General features: G+C 42.1%; 1 protein-coding gene across 3 annotated transcripts; it reads left to right on the top strand.

Annotated features, from left to right (window-relative positions):
* The first annotated feature begins 2,496 nt into the window (after positions 1–2,496).
* On the top strand, positions 2,497–16,378 carry LAPTM4A (lysosomal protein transmembrane 4 alpha). Of its 3 annotated transcripts, none has more exons than XM_086461610.1 (7): positions 2,497–2,654; positions 9,494–9,614; positions 11,840–11,916; positions 12,010–12,132; positions 13,334–13,429; positions 15,008–15,106; positions 15,598–16,378. In XM_086461610.1, exons 1-7 carry the CDS (start codon positions 2,556–2,558, stop codon positions 15,670–15,672), a joined length of 690 nt encoding a protein of 229 aa, XP_086317736.1. In that variant the 5' UTR covers positions 2,497–2,555; the 3' UTR covers positions 15,673–16,378. The 3 variants fall into 3 exon arrangements, with proteins under 3 accessions (XP_086317736.1, XP_086317737.1, XP_086317739.1); XM_086461611.1 differs by lacking the exon at positions 2,497–2,654 and adding an exon at positions 5,353–5,468; XM_086461613.1 differs by lacking the exon at positions 2,497–2,654 and adding an exon at positions 8,033–8,051.
* Positions 16,379–17,260: the final 882 nt, after the last annotated feature.

Here is a 17,260-nt window from a genome sequence, read left to right as displayed (position 1 = left end):
TTTATTTACATGCATGCCTGTATATTGATTAAAATTAGTCCGGTTTTGCTACATTAAATCAGTGTTGATAATTAAGCATCTGTGCACAGGGCTAAGAACATTAGGAGCACTAAAGAAACAAACAATAGTTTATAATAGGATCATTACGGCAGTCTTAGCAGCACTTACAACATGTTTATTCACAAATGAAGTATGCCCTAAGGAAAAAAAACACCAATTATGGAACACAGGGGATTTAAAATAAGAAGGTCAGTTTTAAAGCCTTCAAGTAAATCATTTCAAACAACTCAGCAACAGCTCATGTTTAAAAATAGACTTAAATAGCTAAAACAATAAAATGTGTTAATCGTAGGATCTGGACTATATCAAAAAGACAAGTACAGTCACTCTCATTATCTTTTCATTGTTCAGAAAGACGTATTAATACTGACATGGCACACAACTTGGTGTATATATGCACAGCAAATATTTATGGTTCTATGAGTGTCTCAAATGGGTTGTACATGGCCAAGAAGGAAATACTTCCAGCTGCACCTGGGGTTAAAATAAACTGTGCATATCTGTATCAACAGCTCAGGTCTGAAAAAATCCAGCAGCTGCCCTTGTGTCAGAGGAAGCTTACAGGTCCCACTCCATATGGGAACAGGACACCTTGTGTCCAAGTGGTGGAGCAACCTCTTATCAGAGTCACATATGAAGGCAGCACTTGGCTTTATACACGTTATGTCTAATTAACACATGTATCTGGCATATTTTCAGTGGGACTAATGAACCATTGTTATTACCCACTCACAAACAGGGACTCACAAAAAAGTAAAGCATCCCTGTGGACTAAAACTCCCCTCTTTTGTTCACCCTCTTACTATATATCCTCTTAGCAAGTATTAATCACTGAATCCAGGGAATTAATGCAAAAGAATAGCAAGAGTTTAAGCAAATTAAACCCTCTACAGTACTGGCTAAAGCTGTGGGTTGGTAGTTTGTGGAAAATCCTGGCACCAGTGCTCAGTGTTCACAAAGGAGACAGAGGAGTCCTGTAAAAATAAACTTTATTCGCATAAAGGGAGAGTCCACCGGGCATATCCCGTGGGGTCTCTCAAACTTGCTGGGGGTCACAGCCCCCTTTTTATCCTAATTTCCCGGCCACATAGGACCCTCTCCCTTTCCCTATTGGCTAAGGTACTAGGAAGGTACAGACTTCCCAATCCGCCTACTACATATACTACATATTTACCCCTTAACATGTACCCCCCCTTTGCATCATACATCATATGTTTCATTACCATATCATTATGCATCTCCTGAGTGGAGAGGTTAATAAGCCTATTAAGCCTGCACACTCTTTCCTAAAGTTGAAAAGTTCAGACTCCTCCTTGGCTTTTTCGAGGGAATTTTTATGATTTTCAGGTTATCTTTCCCTAACAGAGCTTTTGTGGTTTAGCCCGTTCTCCCGATTGTTTCTTTTAGGTTTTCTTAACCAACAGAGCTTTGTACTCTGATGAGTTCTGCTTGTCTCTGTCTGGTTACATATCTTACTAGCAAGGCCATATAAACCTGTATTATAGTGGGCTTTTTTGGTAAAGATACATACATTTATATTTTCTTTCAATTGGTTAATATTCATCAGTTCATTAAGCATACATGCTCATCCCAGAAGTTCAAAGGTTTAGTCTTGTCTTTGGTTCCTGTTCAGATCCTCTAGTTACTGAGATATATGGCACTTTTTTTACAAGGCGTGGTGAATAGTGTTGTGTATCTGTGAAGACTCCCTTGTCTTAGTCTTATCACTTACCAAGACACATGGCTCCTCTGGATACCCAGTGCCATGTACTCGCACAAACACTCTCCTCCTTATCCCTGTTCAGGTCTGTGGTATCTTGTACCAGCCTGGGTAAATAGTAGTATATATTTTTAAAGACACTCTCATAATCCTGTCAGTAGTATCTCAAAGCAGGCCACTTCGGGCTCCACTAAGCAGACACCCACTCCAGTTTTCCTTGGAAGAAAGGGCTGGCGCTGGACAACACAGCTGTCCTCGGCTGGGAGGCCTAGCAGCAGGCCTCCACCCTGGTCACCCTTCACCGACACCGCGTGGGGAAAGCCCGCCACCTGAGCCCCAGGCCCTGCCCCTGCAGGACCCGCCACACCGAGCGCCACCAGCCCTGAGGGCGCTGTGGCGGGGGGGGGTAGGGGGAAGGGGCTCCGCCCCAACATGGCGGACGGAGGAGGCGACGCCCACCGCCGGCCGGCGCGCACAGGGCCTCGCCTCAGGTGAGCCCCGCCCCGCCGCCCCGCCGCCGCAGGTGAACGACAGGGCGTTGCACCCAGCGGTGCTGTGATTGGCCCGCAGCGCTAACAATCGCCTGTTGCCGTGGCAACACGTACGCCCGCCCGCAGACACGCCCCCGCGCCCCGGCTGTCGGCGGCTGATTGGCCAGGGGCGGCGGTGACGCGCTCGCGGGGGGGGGGTTTTACGGCCCTCAGCTGGAGGGGAAGTGGCTAGAGAGGGCGAGCGGCGGGCCTGGAGGCGGGACGTCGGCGTTGCCGCTGCCACCATGACGTTCAAGCGGAGCCGGGACCGCTTCTACAGTACCCGCTGCTGCGGCTGCTGCCATGTGCGGACCGGCACCATCATCCTGGGCACCTGGTACATGGTGAGAGACCGGCGCGGGCGGCGGCCGGCGCGGCTGAGGGGGCGGTGGTTCAGCGCGCGTGCGTGGGAGTGTGGCCGTTGCCCAGCCTGGGCGCGGAGTGGGCAGCGCGCATGCGCCGGTGGTGGCGCTGGGGGGGTGTGGGGGGGGGGGGGGTTGGTGCGAGGGGGCCGCGGCGGCGGCGGGCGCGCCGGCGTTCCCCCAGCCCCGGCCGGGGGGGGTGGCTCTCCTCCGGGAGTCGGCGGTTGTCGTGCCATCTGTCGCGACTGCCGTCTGGGATGCTGCGTGCGGGGGAAGCTGCACGAGCTTCCTGGAGTACCCCGGCGTGGGTCGGGCCGCTCTTCCTTCCCCGGGGGTCTATTTGGGGCTTGCCAAGCCCGCTTGTCCCTTGGCGGCCTCCACCGTTGTGATTAGAAACAGAGCGGGAAGAAAGTTCAGGGCGTTTTAATCTGGGTCTCTGAGGGGTTCTGCTGCTATTCCTTTACGGGATGGGAGGGGTAGGGACTCTGGCTTGTTTCAAACAGTACTGAACGTGTCCTTGCGAAGAGGAGCTGCTAACTTTTGGGGACACTGGGATGCGGGGTCTGTGAGAGTAGGATGTGGTTCCCCTCAGTAGTGTGTAACACCTGAGAGGAAGGTGAGGGTCTTCAAAACGAGCGTGGCTTCTACTTGTTGAAGGGCTTTATGGAAAGGGAAGTTCTCAGTTACCTGGTACTTGGTGTTCTCAGCCCGGTGGTTGAGGAGCAATACAAACAGATTTGGTTTCCAAAGCACCTCTTGTTTGCTGACTGGTGGTGCTTTTTCTCTGTGGTGCTGAAGCTCAAATATTAGAGACAGAGTGACACAGAAATATGAAAGCAGTACCAGCAAGTTAAGGCCTGGAGCCTTAACTTCCTTTAGTTCCCTTAAAGGGTAACTTGAGCTCCCCTTTATTGAATAATTTCATCATTTTTCCTTCCCCTTACCCTCATGGGCAGTAAAAATTTGAGGATAGTTTAAAAACGTTGCATCATACCTTTCCTGTTCCTCTGAAGCTATGTTCTTCTTTGCCTTTCCTCAGACAGTAAAAAATAGACAATGCTGAATTTTTATGCCTCGATGTGGAGGAGCCATGCACAGAAACTGTTTTTACAGGCATGTGGATTTGTTTGGAGCATTTATGGTTTATCTTCAGCAAGTAGAGGGAGATTATTTTTTTTTACTCTCAGTCCTTCCATTGACAAAAAAAAAATACAGGCAAACAATGTAATGGCAGGAGAGAGAAACAGAAGGAAAAGGCAATGTAGAGGGGTGGGAAGTGTAACCAAACTCTAAGAAATGGATTTTTTTTATTTTTCAAAAATAAATTGGAAAAAAGTCTTGGTGTTGATTAAGTTCTACTATTAGTTCATATAAAATAAAAAAGTAAGGTCCATTGCAGTGTTGACATCAGTTTTGTTCTGGAAACCTGCAAAACTTCCACAAGTTTTACCCTGTGCTGATGGAAGGAGATCAAGAATATGCTTCTGGTACCTCAAGTAAAAGCATACGTTGTGAACAGGAAGGACGTGCTCATACTTGTTGGGAAACAAACACACCTTGGTGCCTTCCCCGCTTCTGTTTGCAGGAGTATCTAGAAACCCAGGAAGGTGGTGGAGTTGGTGGGCAGGGATGTGCTCTCTCTGGTCACAGACCCAGTAGTATGTCCCGCTTCTACCTCTCTTGCTGTGCTTCTGTTCCATCATGTGGCCTGGATGCAGCTCCTCTTCCTCCTTTCTGAATCAGTGCAAGCATCTGCAGTGCTTATGGTCGGTGAAAAGTATGCCAGTCCCTGGTGGGGCTGGTGGCTTCGGAGGTGGAGTGGTGTCCGAGGCAAAGTGTTCCTCTGATCTCATGTAACAGCAATGGATTCAGGCTGCTAGAGGGAAAAATAAAGTTGAGTTCAGGGTAATGGGGTGCATGCGAAGTATCTCATAGCCACATTTGTCTAGAAACTGCATCAAACACTTTGTGAAACTATGCATTGAAAATTTTTATCCAGTTCTTCCCAGCTGTCAGCAGGTGATAACTCTAAGTCTGACAACTGTTAGCTTTTGAGCTGAAATAACATCTTACCATCAAGTCTTAGGTTGTCTTGCCTAATGCTTTATATCAGAATTCAACTATATTTCATACGTTTTGAAGGTAAAGTACAACTTGGACAGTGAAAATTAAACTTTCTGCTGACAAACTTCAGAAATTAAATGGCCTAGAGTATGTCAGGTTGTTTAGGTGTGTTAGTTAATTCCCCGTTTAAGTATATCGCTAACTTCACTCTTTCAGACACTAGCTTGTGACAAGGATTTCTAAATTTAATCTATGCTTGTAAGTTACAGTGGGAGAAATAGTAATAACTTTCTGTATGGGATGGATGTTTTGTTGTTGTGAGGGAGGTGGCTTTTTGGTGGGGGAGAATGCTTAGTTGAACAATAGCTTTGTGTTACTGAGAGCCTTGGTCAGCCTGTACTTACTGGATAGACTGTGTTCTTGTGCTGTGCAGTCCTGAAGGAATTTGATACCAAACATAAAATGGAGTCTTGTAGCAATCTACTCCAGATGTTTTAGTGAGATAAGAGTTTGGCTATTTAATACATGTGTGTTACTCTTACGTAACCATTTTTAGGGATTTTCTTATTCCTTCCTTATCTGTATACTTTCAAATCTTGCATCTAATTACCTTACCCTCTCACTAAAACGGTTATATCACTGTCCTTGTTGCGTACTACTGTGAGTCTAGAGAGAACAAGGAAATTATCTTCTAAAATGTCTGCTGGTGATGCTGGGTGATCAAACTGTCCTGTAAGTGTGCTTAGGTCTGTGTGCTGCTACTGTTTCTGGTAGATAAAACTGCAAAAAGATAAGAACATTTCTAGCGGACTCGTACTTGAGTTGCAGGACTAACACAGTTTGGTTTACTCTGCAACACCCACTACTGTTCTGTGTAGGAAGGAAAAAGAAACCTCCTATTCCTAGCCTCCATAATTGCAAACGTGTGGCTTTGAAGTTTGTTTCTTCCTGTAAACTTTCTTATTAGACACAGCACTTTCCAGAAACAGGAAGCATGAGCACTGCACTGGCAAGAAGCAGATCGGGGTTCAATAAACAGTCTAAAAGCAATAGCATTGTTTTGGAGGGAGGGGCTGTTTCATTCTGGCAGTGAACTTCAGCGATGGAATCAAAATGATGCAATTGCTACTGGTTAGCAGGAGGGTAAGGATCATCTCTGGAGCCGTCTGTTCACTGAACAAGATTTCCAGAGATGAAGAAATTTAACTGGTCTCAATGTGATCTCGACAGTGTTAGAGGCTCTGAAGTACCCCATTTAAAATTGTTCTTGTTCTAGTTTTATTACTTCAGTACAATAAGAAAAAGAATAATCTTGGTTTGTTTCTTCAGGAACATGTTTAAGGAAAAACACTGGAGAAGTGAAAGGAAGATGAGAAAGTGTAGTAGTTCATGGCTATTTCTCACTTCTTTCCCACTCATAAAAGCAAATAAGCAAGTGATAAGTAGGAATTCTTGTTTATGTCCAAGACTTTGTCACTCAGAGTGCTTGGGGAAACCTAGAGTTCATGTTCAGGCCTCCAGAGAGATGAGGCACTTACATGATTAGGTATTAAATGTATACCATGGAGATAGAACTCACTGATTAAAAATCTAGTGCTTGTTATAGTCCCACAGTCTTGAGTTCTCATCATAAGGGGAGCTAATATTTCTGTAACCAGTTTGTAATAAATGCTGACTTTTTACTTTAATACCAGCTATTGGGTTGTTTTAATTTTGATATAAGCTACACCAAACTTCCATTAAGCTCAGTCATCCCAATTATAAGAGTAAAATACACTTCTTAAACTACTATGAAACTAAATTAATTTTTTTCATCTTCATGGACCCATCTGTTGAATAAGAATTGGAACATGTGTTTTGCAATTTATTTTATTATTCCTTTTTGACCTGCTAACACCAAAGATTAGAATGGGGACTGCTGGCGTTTATAACGTGTTACCTCAGAATGGTGCACTGTCCCCTGAGTACTAACTTGTCGGAGTTGGTGGGGGTTTTTTGAGGGGTAGGGGTTTTAATCTTCAGATTACATGGAGGCTTACCTGTGCTATGTTTTTTTTCTGACTACGTCTCCATGTAGACTATGTATTTTATTCACAATGAGTATATTCTTTTAAGATCTGACGATGCCTTGTAATCCAAACCAGTCAGGTTGAATATCATGTTGAAATAAGCCTTGTGGTCTTGCTGTTATCAAGCCTCTGTGAAAGAAGAATGGTAACAGTTAAAATACAGGCTCTAGCTTTGTGCTTAAAAGGACTCCTGATTTGGAGTCGTGGGTAACTCTTAATTGAAGTCCGTATGTTGAATATGATGGATTGCTCAGGGCTGTGATATGATTCACAAATTCACTGGAAACTCTGGGGTGTGAATTGGCAGAGGTTTGGGTTTGTCTGTGTTTTTTTAAGTTAGTATTTTTATTCTGTCTCGCTGATCCTAATAGATCGGATTGAGTGACTCAATTTCCTATTTTTCTTGCACACAATTTCAGGTTGAGAAAAATAAAGCTTTAATACTTTGAACTGTGTGCAGTAAGTAGTGACATTACTAAGGACTTTTTGTATGTGAAATTAGGACTGGACAGGATAAAACCAGGACTATTGACAGATGTAGAAGCACAGTCTCACAGTTCCAAGGCATCCAAGTTCTTCAGTACTTCAAGTGCTGCTTGCTCTTTATCTTTAGGCAGATAGCCTATCTCAGCAGTTAAACTCAGTATTGAAGGAATATCACTATTTGAGTTAAGGATGACTTATATAAACAAGAAATGATTTAGCTATAGTTGGATGTATGTTTTTATGAAGCAGAAACCAATGTTTCAACTGCCAGAGATCTGAACCTTGTCGTAAGCAGGAAGTTATTTTCCAAAGTATAGGTTGGTACCCCTGGTTCACTCACAGAGAGGAGGAAATAGAAGGCTTGAAAATACACTGAGAGCAGAAAGCCTGAGTAGAGAAGGATGAAAGGAGTGGTGAGGGAGTATAGTATTCTATACATTTGAGCAATGGTGAAGCAAAATACAAGATTTAGATAAGTGGCAGATGAGCAACTTGACAGTTTGCCCTGTAGGGTGTGTCTTGCATGGGGGAAAATACACTAATTTCAAGGCTAAAGATATTGGTGTCTAAACTCAGTTCCTTACTGCCAGCTGTACTAGTTCATGTGTTTTTGTAGAATGGTTTGGTTTGGAAGGGACCTTAAGGATCACCTAGTTCCAACCCCTCTGCCATGGTCAGGGACACCTTCCACTAGACCAGGTTGCTACATTCCAAGGCATAAAATGGAGGATGCAAGTGGCTGAAAGAGCTGGAATTTCTAGTAAGTTTGTATAATATGTTATGACATGATAGCATTTCTACAAAACTATCAGCTTTGATTTCACTAGCGGTTTTTTTAGTAGAAAGTGTAAGCAAGCTTATCACCATGATATGCCTAAAGTCGAGGGGGGACACGACACCCAACAAAACCTTTTTTAAAAAAAAATCTTGTAGAAACTGTGAGTCTTAAAAGCTAAAACTCCTTTTAAATGTTCAAAAGCTCTTTATCTCCCCTTACTGAAAACTTCCATAGTTGTGTGTGGACTTGTCACTGTTACTGTCATTGACTCCTGGAACCAGGCCAGTAAAAGAAATACCTGGCAAATATTCTTTAGTTGTGAGAAACTGCAAACCAGTCTGGTTTTCTTCTTTTGAGGCTAACTGTAAAATATCCTGCTGGTGGTGGTGGCTGTACTGAATACTGATGGGGAAATGACTGCAGCTTGAAAATACCATCGTGACTTTTGCGTTATGCAACCTTTTTTCTTTGGCATGTCTCTCCAGCTATTGGTAACGGAAACTATGCCCCTTTAAAACTTGAATAGGTTATAAATGCTGTGCAGGCAATTTTGCAGAGGCTTAAGCTACTTTTTTGACTTTAAGCTCTTACTGCTACTGAAAGCATTTGTGGCACGTATCAAAATGGGGAAACAGAAGTAGTCTTCAATGGCAGTGTGAGAAGGACTTGTAAGCACATAGTGTTGAATGGTTAGAAAATTTGGGGTTCAATCTCTGGGGGTTTTTTTAACTTCACCTGGTTTTATGTAGCCCTTCTGATAAGGACTGAGGTTTTAATAAATGATCTAAGAAGGGGAGGGAGACTGTTCTCCCCTGCTTGTATTAAAACTGTAACATGGGAGAAACCAAGAAGCAAACTACACTTGAGGATTACAGCAGTAGTGGAAGTTTTGCCTCGTATGCTTAGTATTCACTGTGTGATGCTTACACATCCCCTTGTACTGCTTACCTCCCAGCCCTGTTTTAGAGTAGGGTGCAGTGCCTTATTTGTGTGTTAAATTAACTCTGTTGTAGAAGGCAGAAACTCTTTCCAAATGTTCCTCATCATGTTCGTTGTACTTTTTCCTTCCCGGCTCTCTTAACTGTTTCCAGTTTTCCAGTTCACAAAAGTGTGCATTCATCACACAGCATCAGTTTGTGTCATTTGAATCCCTACAAACCCTGTCCATCCTCTTCACTTGCAAAGTTACTTAGTTGTGATTCATTAAAGCCATCAAGTGTCCAGTGCTTTTCGGTTGTTTTGGTAGTAGTTTAACTAAATCACATTGAAATTTAATTGTAAGTTGGGTTTGTTTTTTTTCTTCCACATATAGGCAAAGCAAAGAGTTTCTTTCTAACAGAAATAAAAGATTTATTAGTGTGTCCTTAAAAAGATCATAGCTGTTGCAGTGTAAATAACCTTTAGGTAACTGTGATCTTTCTCAGGTGGTGAACTTGCTGATGGGCATCTTGTTGACAGTAGAAGTGACTCATCCAAATATAGTGCCAACTGTTGAAATCCAGTATGAAGTCATCGGAAATTACTATGCTTCTGAGAGAATGGCTGGTAGGTTTACAACTCTATCTGATTAGGAAATAAAGCATGCTGTATCACGGTGTGTTTGCCTTATGCTAGTGCATAATATATATTGCATAAAGCTTTTAAATACGGTTGTCTTGTTTTCTGAATTTCTCTTTAATTATTCTGCCATTGCGTTGTTCTACAAGAATAAATAAAAAAACTTTTATGGAATGTTATTTTTACTTCATATGACTCTTGAATGACTTAGTAAAATTTCTAAAGATTTCTTGGCCCTCTAATGCTTTGAGTGTTGAATGTGGGGAACACCTAATTCACTTTCTCTGTAAACATTTACTATCCTTGCTGTGTCAGGAAAAATAAAGCGGAAAACTATTTTTAAAGATTTTTTTCTGGGAATTTTTGGTGGTCTTCATAGGTTTAAGGAAAGAGCTTATGGCTATTGTGTATGAGTTTACTAAGAGGAAAACCATGCCATCTTTCTAAGAAAATTGGAAGAATTGGAATGCCAAGTCCGAGTGAAACACAAGTATCAATGTTTGACATACAGAAGGAAGAGAAAGTGTCATGAGCAGAACTAAACCTACTTTCCACTCTTGTTATAAATTGAGATGTGTACAAGTGTAACTGATGTGAAACTTTTGTCTGTAACGACCAAGCTTTCTAACTGGAGTATGGCATGTAGACTTGTGCACAGGCTTTGTTTTTCTTGTTTTCAAATGTGCAGAAATGTTTAGTGTGGCACCTCTAATGTGTCACTTCTCAGTCTGTTGTACACTAAAATTTAGGGAGGGTCAGATCTGGTCTGGGGTGAAGATAAACAGTACAGCACAAATCAGGCTTTTGAGAGGTCTGGTTTACAGTCCTCATGTTAATTGTTCATGACCTGAGTTGAGAATCAGTCAGTTTTGACCTGTGACCGTGACTCATGTTTGTTAGTAATGAAATGAGAGTGGGAACAAGAACTAAATATTTCATCGTAAAGGAAAGACATTAAGTAAAATTACAGCAGATATCTGTAAAATGTCATATGTTCTGTAATGAATGTTAAATGTACTTGGTAGCCTTAAGCTTGTATGACAGAGGTGCTTCTGAAGCTGAAGGTGCTTTCTCCCCCTTTAGTGTAAAATGCCTATCTCATCCTTGTGACTTAAAGATTCTTGTTTCCCATGTTGGGATCTGGGCTAGAGGGGTATGTGTATGTGAAGGGATATTACAGTTTTGCTTGTGTGTGTGGATATTTTGAGTAACAAATCCTCAGAAGAAAAACATGCTTGTTATTGCTGAGTACTTTGGGCTCTCTGATCAATGCAATGCATTTCAGACATGGGAGGGCCTGCTTGATGCCATATGTGTATGTAGATGTTATTATCTTGTCTGAATTGGGTAGTAAGTGCTTCTATGCTTTTGATGTAGATACTTTTGAGAAGTGTATCTTTTCAAATCAGTTGCAGACTAAAAGTTATGATTCTCAGATCATCTTTCCAGCATGGGAACCACAAGTTTGGCTTCAGTGTTGCTAAAAAACATTAACTTACCACATCTATAGACTCTCGAGCTGGTTTTTCTCTCTGTGTTTACAAATGTAAGCTGTGCTTGCTGTAGGAGAACAAGCATAATCTAACTTGTGGAAAGCAGCTGTGCTTCTGTCATCAGTAACTGTGATGCACAAAGAGAATCTTTATCATGCAGTTTCCGTGAGTGTCCTGGATTCTGCTACCATTTGGCTTCTGTTCAGCTGCTGCCTCTTGTAAATAATGGGATACCTTCCCCAGTGATTTCCTGTTTCCTTAGCGTCGCTGGAGGAGCGATGCTGCTCCCACTGCCAATGGCCAAATTATATAATCAAACCGTTTTAAAGTGTAAAGGTTGATCCTGTGCTAGCTTCACTTAAAATTCTTTCCAGTTGTGAAGTTAATCACCCACATACTTTTAGCACTGACATATATTGCAAATCAGCATCATTATGTTGCATTACTATCAAACTGTGTCAGGCTTCTAATTGGTGTGTCTGAGCTGTATTCAGGCTTTTGATTAAGGCAGAGGGATTTTTCCAAATGTCTGCTGGTTTTCTTGAAACGGATCTTTTTCCATTAGGAGAGAGCAGAGTTACTCAGTTCTGCCGCTGCTAGTTTGCACGGGCGAAATGGTTGAGAACAGACCACAGTAATGGGTAGTGCTTGGGTACCTGTCCGCTGCGGTGTGACAGCTTCAGGAAATGACTGATGCTTACTGTTTTCCTTTTGATGCAGAAAATGCCTGTGTGCTGTTTGCTATCTCCCTCCTCATGTTCACAATCAGTGCAATGATGGTGTACGGTGCAATTGCTGTAAGTATATTGATAGTCCCTGGTTTTAAACTTGCTGCTTGAATTTTTAATGAAATACCTTACAGGCTGCTGCTTTTTTCTTGTTCTTCTTAGCATCGTGTAGGCTGGCTGATCCCGTTTTTCTGTTACCAACTCTTTGACTTTGTGCTCAGCTGTCTGGTTGCCATCAGTTCTTTAACCTACTTGCCCAGAATCAAGGATTACCTGGATCAGTTGGTAAGTGTTTGTTGAGCTCAAGTTGATATTTTACATTTGAACTTAAACTTTGGTTTAGTTGGGTAAGTGACTGAACTATAGGTACCTTCCTGTGTGTGAGAGAGTAATTGAGATGGCAGCAGCTGTAGGGGATGGCTGGTAGGGTGGTTATGAGAGTGAGAATTTATTGGGGGTGGAGGGGCCAAAGGTATTTTTGCTCCCTAAAAGGAAAGCCAGGGAGAGTAAAGAAAGAATTGTGATAGCAATTGTTGGTTTAAACTGGCTTTGCTATACTTGCACTCAGACCAAAAAATGTTCATAACGCAACATGGCAGGTTTGCTAGTGCAGATTAAAAATGTGTTGACATGTTATTTGGTGGGGAAGGGGGAGAAGAGTATAGGTAAGGATTGATATGTTTTAGGGTCCTACAGCATTATGGGATGGAATCTGAGATTGAAGTTTCGGTTTTATGTTCTGTATGGCTCTTCTCATTTTGTGACTACCTTCTGAGGAAACTGTAATGGTGTTTTCACTAACGCTGCCGGTGTTCTAACTGCAGGAAGACTCACTGGGTAGAATAACTGTCAGTTAATGAGGATCACAAGCTCTTTCTGTTTGGTGTTTAGATCTGAGTAGGTTGTTTTAAAAAGGATTTTTTAAATGAGACTTAAAAAAAGGGTTGGTGTTGGAGAGAGGCTTTGTTACTGTGGTCAGGGAAAGAAGAGTCTGAAATTTGCAGGAGCGCTTTGTTCTGGTTCTTCTGAGGTTTGGGGGCAACTCTTTTCCTTTGTGCTGCACACATATACACTTCTGGTTGGATTGACAGGAGGTAATTAATACTAAGTCATTAAAGAGTTATCAAGTTAGAGGACTAAGTAGAGATGCTGTGCTGCAGGTGTTAAAAAGGAAACTTCATGGTTATCTGTGGTGGCATGAGATGGAGAAAGTGACTAGGGACATAAACAGTAAAGGCTTCTGTGTAGGTAGTCAGTTTCTGTAGTGACCTGTCCTTGCAGGACAGAGGCAGGATAAATACTTTTGCTTTGTAGGGGGGATAAAGAAGAAACCGGTGAGAAACAGGCCTGCCTTGTTGTTTCTGGGGGAGTAGTTTATGCAAGAGTCTGTTTCATTTTGTGTGGATGTCCTTCTGTCATACTTGTGACCGTGCAGTGTTCATGCTTATCTCCTCCCTTTCTCTCCCTTTTTTTTATTTTTAACTAGCCGGATTTCCCTTACAAAGATGATCTCCTTGCCTTGGACTCCAGCTGTCTCTTGTTTATTGTTCTGGTGTTCTTTGCTTTATTTATCATTTTAAAGGTAAGTTAAAACTTAAGCATATATCTGTTTCATCAGTTACTATATTAAGATGCTGTCAGTCTGAGTTAATTCTCAGTGCTGAGTTAAGAACTTACTGGAGCAGAATTGTTAGGATGTTCAATTAGTCTGACTTAAGTCTTTTATTTTGTGTACGGGTGCCTTCAGCGAACTTGTTTGTATGCAGTGGGGTGTGTTTATGCAGCTTTGCCCTTCCTGAGCGTAGGAAGTAGGAATGCACAAAGACTTCAAACACCATCTTTTTGTATGTGTGGAGATAAATTTAGTATTTGTAATAAAGCTTGTAGCAAAGCAATATTGAGTTGCTGCATACAAGTTTCCTAAACAAAACTTCTGAAAATCTCTCTGTGCCAGACAAAGCAGGGTGCATGTTTTGGAAGGAGGAAAAGCATAGGTTAATTCAGAGCTGCATCTTTCTTCCTACTGAAGGGTGATGTTACCGGTTGTTTTCTTTTTGAAGACCTAAATAGAGGCATTCATTTGAATTGCAAAAACTGTTGTGCAGACAAAGCATATTGGAGAAATGAGTTGATGGTATACATTGGCCATGACAATATTCCTTTATTGCATTCAGACTGAATTTAAGAAGAAATGAAATTGTGAGGAAACTTTACTCATTTTCTATACTTTCTCCAAGAGGGGAGTCTTGACTGGGGCAGCGTAAGCCTAATAGAGTAGATATTTTTGTATTGGTTGGGAAAGTTGGTACCTTATGTGTAACCATGTGCTACTTTGTGAATTAAAAATTTAGAGATATTAATGTTACACAGATTAATTAAAAAAAATCTAATCCTCATCAGAGCATGGTAGTATGTCTTTCTACAGCACTTCATGTTATCTTAAAGTCCAGGCTACTTTGCTCTACTGCCTTCTCCTTGCCAGGAGTGTGTTTGTGCCCTCTCCTTCACACTGGTAGTTGGGCAAATAGTCACGCTAACTCAGGGGTGAGTGGGGTTATGCTATTGGCCAAACCTCCTCCTCCTCCTGGCAAGTTTGGACTGAGATCCACAGAAGCAGAAACCCATTGGGGATTAATCTGATTAGTGCTGCTGAGGCAGATGGAGAGGCTTGTTAAATGGATCTGTAAATTCTTGTGCTAAAACCTGTGTGGTTCATCCTCTGAGTCACTGTGATAGCAAAGCCAGATGGGGAACAACCCAGGTATGTGGCTAAATCTGTGAAACAGCAACCATTCCTCAGATGTAGAATCGTTCAGGTTGGGAAAGACCTCTTAAGACCTAGTCCAGCTGTTAACCTACCACTGCCAAGTCCACCACTACACCATGTCCCTGAGTGCCACATCTACAGTCTTCTAAATACCTCCAGGGGTGGTGACTCAGCTGCTGCCCTGGGCGGGCTGTTCCAGTGCTTGGCAGCACTTGCAGTGAAGAAATTTTTCCTAATGTCTGCTCTAAACCTCCCCTAGTGCAGATTGAGGCTGTATGTATTGACCAAGTTGATTTACGCTCCTTTTTGTCATATGAATGTAATCCAGCATCTAATTTCTGATTCAGCTAATGGGTATGAGGTCTTTAAAAAGAGAAATCTCTCTTCTTTCAGGCGTATCTAATTAACTGTGTATGGAACTGCTATAAATACATCAGCAACAGAAATTTGCCAGAGATAGCTGTGTACCCTGCTTTTGAAGCTCCTCCACAGGTAAAACCTCTTTTGGGGATAAAGGAACCAGCATCGTTTAACTTCAAAGTAGAAAACCACCTTACCCATCTATGTTTACAAGCCCTGTCCAGCTTTCTAAACAAAGGCTGGAAAGATTAAAGAGGTTAAAGCAGCTAATGTTAGTGTGTTGTTTCTTACTTACATTCTTATAGTGCATAAAATAGGAGGTTTTGTAGAGAAGCCTTTGAATGTTTTTCTTGTAGTAGAGTGATGCTTTCTGACTGTGCCAGCCGACACCTTCCAAGGGGCACTGGGGTGGGATGAATGACCTAGGGTTATGTCAGCAGGGCAGTAAGCTGCTGTTGCACCTTCTTTCACTTCCTCAGTAGCTTACTAGACACAGCAGTAAGTTGTTCTTAAAGACATTTGCCTGCAACAGAGGATTAAGTTGCTGATGGGGCCTGTATGGTTTTGTTCTGTATTTTTTCTCAACTTTCTGCCTTAATCTCTTCAAAATGTCTTCTTTTTAGTATGTCCTGCCAACCTATGAAATGGCAGTGAAGATGCCAGAGAAGGAACCTCCACCTCCCTACATACCTGCTTGAAGCAATTTTTATGTTGTTAAACATCTGTACCAGCTTCCTGGGAGTTTTGTCTTTTAATCTTGCAAAACTGCTTAAGTAATAGAAATATTCAGGGCTTTAGGAGCAAACTGTTCTGTTTAAAATATGTTTGATATAAACTTACTAAGCAAAACACATCTGGGAGTGATTTCGTTTGCTTTAATTTTTGTTCTCCTTAATGCTCTTAAACATTTTATTGCCTTAGGGCCTTATGCTGCAAGAACTTATGCATGTGACTAACTTGTGGCTTTTAGTAACACCAACTGAGCCAATCGATGATTGAAGTTAGCTATGGTTATAAGTGTTTGCAGGATCGTGCCCTTAATTTATATTAATTTTTTGGTAAAGTAGTTCATAAAGACAATCTGATCGTGCAGCAAAATGACAGTTTGCCTTTATCCATTTTTTGGAGGGGGAGGGGGTTTGAATGTGGTATATATGTGACTTTTTTTTTACTTTGCACTTTTCTCATATGTTATCTTACCTTTTATTGTGGTTTTTTGATTATCCCTTGTCTTGAAACATGGTATTTTCCAGGAAGTGAGGGTGGCACAGGAGTTCTATTGCAATGTGCTGCAAATGCAAGAAAAATAAGTAGAAATGTGGAAGGTGGTTGCATGCTTCTAATCTTACATGTATTTTCCTCTTTGTGATAAATGATACTTAAATAAATCTTTTACAAAATGTTTATGGTAGCCTTCTTTGTGTTGGTTGGGTTTTTAACTACTTCAGTGTACTGCAGGTGGTCCCACATACTTGCAGCTTGGTGAGCACTGGTTTCCTGTAGGTTGTGTAGTGGTTGATCTGTGGTCTTCAGCAAAAGTCCTGCTGTGGGAGAGAACATGGGTTCCCTTTAACGTATAAGCTTGTGTTGCAGCCTTTGCCCTTCAGGTACCGTGTTGTCTTCTGCTTGTCTGATGGCTGGGAGGAGGGAATTGTACTGGAGGCTTCCAGCCCTTGAGGCAAATTTGATGTCTGAGTTTGGGTGTTAAGAGCGGGACAGACACCCAACAGGACTACATTGTTACTGGCATTGGAAAATGTCCAGAGTTGTTCTTTAAACACTTAACTTCACAAATGTTGTTCTAAAAACCCCAAAACAAAAAAAAACCCTACAAACAGCTTTCCCCTGTGCCTCCTTTGTAGTAAGAGGTAAAAGATAATCATCTGCTAATACATCTGAAGGAAAAAAAAATGGCTTTCTGCTTGGGAAGATAAAAGATCTGGGACTAAACTCTGGGAAAAAAGCATTCAAATTGCTACAGCATAGAGGTGGTTGGTTATTCCAGTCTGTTCAAGTATGTACCTCCTGCCTCTCCCCCTGGTATGTTTAAAAATGCCCTCTGTCATTACCGTGCTGGCAGTAGTAGTTTCTTTAGTTTTCCATTTACCGAAGGTGCCATCTGTGAGAGCACCTTAAACTGCAGCGGGGTGAGAACACGTTGTGCCACTGTTCCGGCAGTGCCCTGCCCTTCCACTTACCCTGTGCACCCAGGTGTGTCAGCACTGCACCCTTTCCAAGTTCTGAGGAACTGCATGGGCTTGGGACTCGGAGAGACTCCAAAACCAG

Source organism: Leptosomus discolor, chromosome 2 (assembly GCF_034619465.1).
Source record: "Leptosomus discolor isolate bLepDis1 chromosome 2, bLepDis1.hap2, whole genome shotgun sequence".
Lineage (NCBI taxonomy): Eukaryota > Metazoa > Chordata > Aves > Leptosomiformes > Leptosomidae > Leptosomus > Leptosomus discolor.
This window is presented reverse-complemented; position numbering and strand designations above follow the sequence as displayed.